The sequence below is a fragment of the Filicampus tigris genome, chromosome 18 (assembly GCF_054856515.1).
Source record: "Filicampus tigris isolate MCC_2025a chromosome 18, RoL_Ftig_1.0, whole genome shotgun sequence".
NCBI classification, from domain to species: domain Eukaryota; kingdom Metazoa; phylum Chordata; class Actinopteri; order Syngnathiformes; family Syngnathidae; genus Filicampus; species Filicampus tigris.
In genome coordinates this window covers 14,436,763-14,443,712 of record NC_141234.1, presented here as the reverse complement: position 1 = coordinate 14,443,712, position 6,950 = coordinate 14,436,763, and the positions used below count along the sequence as shown (strand labels likewise).

General features: G+C 38.0%; 1 protein-coding gene across 3 annotated transcripts in view; it reads left to right on the top strand.

Annotated features, from left to right (window-relative positions):
• The first annotated feature begins 2,015 nt into the window (after positions 1-2,015).
• Positions 2,016-6,950, top strand: part of LOC147132662 (uncharacterized) — a 62,018-nt gene continuing 57,083 nt past the window's right edge. The window contains exon 1 of one of the 3 annotated variants that reach the window (XM_086013912.1): positions 2,016-2,494. In XM_086013912.1, the coding sequence (XP_085870038.1) occupies positions 2,368-2,494 (127 nt within the window). In that variant the 5' untranslated portion in view covers positions 2,016-2,367. The remainder of the gene's footprint in view (positions 2,495-6,950) is intronic. The other 2 variants (XM_086013914.1, XM_086013913.1) reach the window with 2 other exon arrangements.

The following is a 6,950-nucleotide window of genomic DNA, read 5'->3' as shown; positions in this document are numbered from 1 at the left end:
AAACCCAACGAAACTTTTATTATCAATCTTATAATTTTTCTGGCTAAATCTTACATCCATAGATGTACATTCATGCATAGTAGTATTCATTTCATTGGTTTCCATTGTGAGATCGAGCAATACATCAAATCTATACAGTTTTCTCATAACCAAAAGGCTATCAGAACGTTGAATATCTGTAAATATTTTGATATTTTTTTGTAAACTTTTATTTCCCCTGGCATATTAGCGTTTTAGTATTTCATTTTTATGTTTTGTATGTTTTACTTGGTTGTCATTTAAGATTGGTATTTTGATATTAATTGCACTGTTACAACTGATTGTAAGTTCCTTTATAAGATGTGTAACTGTTAATTTGTTAAATTGCATTGTAAATGTTAATAAAAAACAACAACACAGGAATGGACTCTTACGTAATAAAATAAGGACAAAAATGTCTTTATCTGAAAAATGCTTTGAAATTTTTTTTTTTTTGTGTGTCTATTTTTCTGTTTCGATGTCTTTCTCCCGTTTTTTCCGTCAAATGAAAATCTATTTTTTCATGTCGATTCGCGCGTTACTTAAAAAGGATGTTCAAGAGGACTTGGCGTCGAGTCAGTCTCTCCTAGGGGTGGGCGATACTGAGAATTTTGGTATCGATTAGATACCAACTAAATACAGGGTAGTGTCGGCCGATACCGATACGATACCGATACTTTTTGCTTGGAAACGTTATGATCCCCCTTTGAGTTTGTATATATATATATATATATATATATATATATATATATATATACAGTGTTGGGCAAGTTACTTCCAAAATGTAATACATTACATATTACTAGTTACTTGCATGTGAAAGTAATACGTTCCTTTACAATATTACTCTATTTGTAGAGTAATGCATTACTCAAGTTTAAGTTACTTTTAAGTTACTTTTTCAAAAATCGGGGATTAATTTATTTAATAATAATTTCAAGACCTTAAAAGGAAAATGCAAAATTTGCTGCCAGTTAACTTATGAGCATATTTAACTATATAGTGTGGTCTATAATATTAAACGTTTCGACTCTATAGTGTGGTGGGACATCACTACCTTTGATCAATATTTGTATGAATAAAATTTATTTTTTAAACTATTGGAACTGGGCGGCACGGTGATCGACTGGTTAGCACGTCCGCCTCACAGTTCAGAGGTCGTGGGTCCGATCCTGGCTCCGGCCTCCCTGTGTGGGGTTTGCATGTTCTCCCCGTGCCTGCGTGGGTTTTCTCCGGGTACTCCGGTTTCCTCCCACATTCCAAAAACATGCATGGTAAGTTGATTGGACTCTCTAAATTGCCCCTAGGTGTGCTTGTGAGTGAGGATGTTTGTTTGTCTCTGTGTGCCCTGTGATTGGCTGGCAACCAATTCAGGGTGTCCCCCACCTACTGCCCAAAGACAGCTGGGATAGGCTCCAGCACGCCCTGCGACCCTTGTGAGGATAAGCGGTATCGATAATGGATGGATGAATACGGGAACTGATATTTTGCCCAGTAAATAAATAGACTGTAAACCACAAATGAAATGATCATTATTCTCAAATTAATTTACACACTGGGGGCGGCATGGCTCAGTGGTAGAGTGGTCCTTTCCCAACCGGCAGATTGTGGGTTCAATCCCCGGCCACTTGCTAAACGATGCTGGTCCTGAAACATGTAACGCGTTACCAGTCTCAGTAATTGTAATAATATTACAAATCTCAGTGACTGTAATAATATTACAAAAAAAGTTGGGGTAACGCGCTATATTACATCATTACTGCCTAAATGTAATGTATTGTTGTACTGCGTTACTTTTGTAACGCGTTACCTCCAACACTGTCTATGTATATATATATATATATATATATATATATATATATATATATATAGAGAGAGAGAGAGAGAGAGAGAGAGAGAGAGAGAGAGAGAGAGAGGGGGGGGGGGCACTTTGAGCAAAGTATCGATCCCAGTACAATAGTGTTGATCCGATCCAAATACTTGCTTAGAATCGATAATATCGATTTTGGATCAATCCGCCCACCCCCAGTCACTCCCCCTCCTCACAAAATATTAACAGCGTGCCCCTCCGCGACCCACAAGCCTTATTCAATTTTCATGATTTTACTTTCTCAAATGTACTAATGCCTCAACACAGGACGTCCATCACTTCTTTTCTAGAGTGAAACATCTTACGGTAAATCTTAGTGTCCGATTAAAGTCGGCTCGGTGCACGTTGGAGCTTCTCGGCCTAGCTTAGCCAAGTGTAGCTTAGCTTGCTAGCTGCTAACAAAGAGACGTGTTTGTGATCAACACATAGCTCAGCAGAGATCAAATTTGAGCTGCAAGTGTTGTGATTGAAGTGTGAAAATGTGCGCAAGAAGGGCAGTAAAATACAAGGAGGAACTTTGTGGAGCAAAAGAGGACAAGGATCGACAACGTCAACCACTGGACGCCATTAGCAGGATGCAGCCAAGAATCGTTCTCCACAGAGCAGGTTTGGTCGCTTCTTACTTTCACTAGTTTGGTCATTTTAATTTTTAACAGTATACAGTACATGCCGTCCATCTGCCCACCCGTTTGTCTGTCTGTTTGGTTGTCTTATTACTATATACACATGAACAAAATTGTTGGTCCCCCTCTGTTAACGATCGAAATTAACCATTAAAGCGACACTTGGATGAGCTTAACATTGGCACTTATATAAAAGGTGTGCATGTAAAAATGACATCAGTACTAAAATGCCTACCCCCACCCCCCCCAAAAAAAAACACTGTGTAGTGATTTAAGGGCTTTTTTTGTGGTTAGATTCAAGACAAATTGGCACGCCCCCCTTTGGAACTCGGCGTGTTACTTTTTCGGTCTCAGCGGTCTATGTCACAGGAGGGAGGTAAGCGTGGTAATATTGCTTTGCAAGTTCTATTGTCTAAAACGGCGACAGATCGCCACCAAAAGGCAAATGCACATTATCGTATTTTCACGACCAAAAGGCGTATTAAAAGGCGCAGTCTCAGTTACGGGTGCTATTTCTGTGTTTAACACATACATAGGGCGCACCGTATTACTGGGCGCAGGAATGGTAAAAGGTAGATAGCTTAAAACAGCATGCATGCACGCTAAAACATATGCTAGTAAGCATGCTAACGTATGTTTTTAAAAAAGCAGCGGGAGCAAAACTGAGTTTGGTTGTTTTTTATTGAAACATTTAACAATGTACTCACGTAATTGTCACTGATTAACTGTCATCCACAAATCCATCAAAGTCCTCCGAAACGAACAGCTGGGCAAGATCTCCATTAAACACGCCAGGTTTGCTTTTGTCATTGTCCGAGTCAGTCTCGTTGCCGTGCGGCTCCTCAGAAACGATGCCGGCTTTGCGAAAGCTCGCACAATAGTGCAAGCAGACACTTTAGCCCGCACAATAGTGCAAGCAGACACTTTAGCCCAAGTATCCACAATCTATTCACAAATTGTGGCGTAACTTGCCCGGCGCTGTCTCCCAGTCTTTGTGAAGCTGTGTTTGCTGTCCGTCATCCATCGCTCCCACGCCGCTGGCAATGTAACTTTGAACAACCTATTTACACCGATGTCCAGTGGTTGGAGTTCCTTTGTTAAGGCTCTGGGAATAATGGCAAGATCAGAGTTCATTTGGTTATTCACAGCGGCTGTGAGATGGGCGCGCATGCAGTCACAGATTAACAGCGACGGTGACGTGTGGAAAAAAAACATCCGGTCTCTTTGGCTAGGTTCACACTGCAGGTCTTAATGCACAGTTATCTTTTTTATGTACTTTATATTTTGGGAAAGTTTTTCACACAAATTGTAGTTACTTGTGGTGATTTATAGGTTTGCAAATGTTTATGTATTTATTTATTTATTTATTTATTTACTCTTTCTTTTCCTACACTATTACATGGTTGTGTACATTCAATGGGAGTTTTTTGTTTAGTCACATTTTATTATATTGCTTTCTGTGATGTGTCTGTTTATGTTTGAGGCAATATGGACAGAATGGTGTATTTGTGCCCTTTTATTTACTTAGTATTATTATTATTAGATGTTTTTTTTCTTCTTTTCCTCTAGTTATTTTTTAAAAATAATTGCACGTGATTATTGTTTTGTTTTATTTTTGTTTTGTCGAGCTTACATAGGAATTTGTTTTGGGTTAGGTGGGTTATTTATTTTTTCATCTAAGTGATGTTTTTTAAATTTATTTCAATGACACATTTTTGTTATTACTATTATTATTATTATTATTATTTTAACTTCAAGTATGTGTGTCCTATTTTATGCAATATTGTGTGAATGTACTCTGCGCATTCTGTTGGTTGGATTTGAAACCGGCAGGGTTTCTTTTACTTGTTGTTGATTGGTCCGCGTTTCTGCGTCCCTGCACAATTCTGTGGACAACTTTTGGATGCTGTGGGGAACAGTGCTTTTTTGTTGTTATTGTTGTTGTTGTGTATGGAGACTCTGGATGCATATTTGTTTTGGGATTTTGTGCGAAGGTGCCTCACTTCGGCTGCCCCTAGGTTGTTTCTATATTTGCTGTTTATTTTACTTGAATGGTTTGTAGTGTTGTTCCGATTAGTGTTGTTTTGATACCGATATACCTCCCGATACCACATTAAAACACTGGTATCGGTATCTGCGAGTACTTATAAATAACGTGCCGATGCCAAATCCCGATGCTGTACTAGTAAAAAACGTTGAATGCAGTGCTTTGTATCTTGCTCCCTGCTGCTTTTTCATGTGTGTGTGTGTGTGTGTGTGTGTGTGACAGGAGATATAATGTTGGCAATATTTAACTACTTCAACATAGAAACTCCAGCTTGAGCGAATGTTGCAAGAGGCGGAACCAAAGTGGCCAGGTTCAATATGTTAAACCTGATGTAACATTTGAGAACGAAACATGTGAACGAGCACCAAGAGTTTGCAGCGGCAGCAAGCATTAACAAGGGGAATTGACCGCAACAACAAACCCTGCTTAATTTACATTGAATGCTGCGCCTTGTATCTTGCTCATTCACGACACTGGTGTGTGGTGACTGTTCAGTATTAGCCGTCACTATTGGCCCAGAGCGGACGCTCTTAACCAATGGCGGAGCTGCTTTTTCATGATGAGAGAAAAAAAACAGTGAGGTACAGGAGAAATAATGTCTGCGGCGATATGGAACTACTGTACTTCAACATAGAAACTCCAGCGAGTACAACAGCTAAGTGCAAAATTAGCGGTGTGAAAGTTGCAAGAGGGGGAACTAAAGTGGCCAGGTTCAATACGTCAAACCTGATAAAACATTTGAGGACGAAACATGTGAACAAGCAGCAAGAGCTTGCGGCGGCGGCTGCAAGTATGAACAAGGGGAATGGACCGCAACAACAACCCCTGCTCGATTTTGGAGTTGAACTTGTTGGATTTTTCTACTGCTTGTTTTTGGTTTTGAAAGTGAATTTGGGAGCGGAAGTTATTGCGATGGGTCACTAATACTCAAAACTAACTTTTATAATAATGTCCTATAGCTTTTGTAATTAATCCGACACAATCTCTCTCAAACATACCTCGTGTATATTATTTCTTTTTTTTTTCCCTGTTTGACAAAGGTTTTTAAGTCTGACCAAGCCATGATAGCAATGGTTTTACATCCAAGTGAGTATGCAGTTCTTTAGAATTACAAGAAAAAGATGCTCATATATCTTTTTTTTTTCAAAAGTCTGGTATCGGTACAGTATCGGCATCGGCCAATGCCGCACAATTTGGTATTGGAATCGGTATTGGGGCCAAAAAATGGCATCAGAACAACACTAGTTCCGATACCACTTTTTGAGCCCTGATACAGATTCCGCTACCTGGCTGGCCGATGCTGATACTGCACCGATGCATTGCCATTTGAAAAATCAAAATATAAGCACTATTTTTCTTGTAATTCTAAAGAATTGCATTCTCACATGAATGTACTATTATTCATATTTAAATAATCACTTGTGAAGTATCTGTTGTATAGGGCTGCTCGATTATGGTAGTAATTGAAATCACGATTATTCAAACGATTATTTTTTGCTACAAAACAAGAACAGGTTTAAACATGTAAAAATATTAAGACAAAATTCTTTGAAACACTATAATAATTTAAGTTCATTTTGGACCTAACAATATTTATTAAATTATTTTAAAAAATTTAAAAAGTGCAAATTTATAAATTAAAGTATGTTTTCTTTGTATAAACAAACAGAGCATTGGAGTTAACTTGCTATGCACTTATAAATTGCCAAAGTAGTGAACTGCTTGTAGTAAAATGCCAATTTTGACAGAATAACAGATATGATATTCATCCATACATTCAGACCTTTGTCTGGAGCCTTTGTTTTTAGGAGTTTTGTTTTTAAAGTAATATCTAAGTAATTTGCTTCTGATAAATTATAAATGTAATATGCTGATTGGGCCAAACTAATTTAAATGTTGACTGTCATATACTCGTAATATATACAATACTTCTAAGTTACAGTAGGCCATATATAAACTGTATTACAATATAATGACCAATAATATGTTTGCAAATTGCATTTGAAGCAATTTGAAACAAAAATAAACAAAAAAATTTTGACTTCATATTATAGACTACACAAGAAATGTAACTTAAGTCACAATTATAATGTTTAGCATTGTTTCTATTTTTGTGCTAGTAAAAGTAGTGTATATTCGCATAAGATATGTTATTTAGAATAAATCCCTCGTGCCGATTGCGAAGTGGAGTCTGTGCCCTAAAAATTTGGAAGGCTTGTCCGGGCAATAGGTTCTGGTATCTTTTTGTGTCTCTCTGATGTTGATGTGTGGGGGTTGCTGCGTACAGTGTGTCAACGTTGTGCACGACGCCAAATCTGACTCGGTGTTTTCTTGCTTTGGTGTATCATAACATCATCGTAAACCAAACGATGGTTGAATAGATTCATCGCGT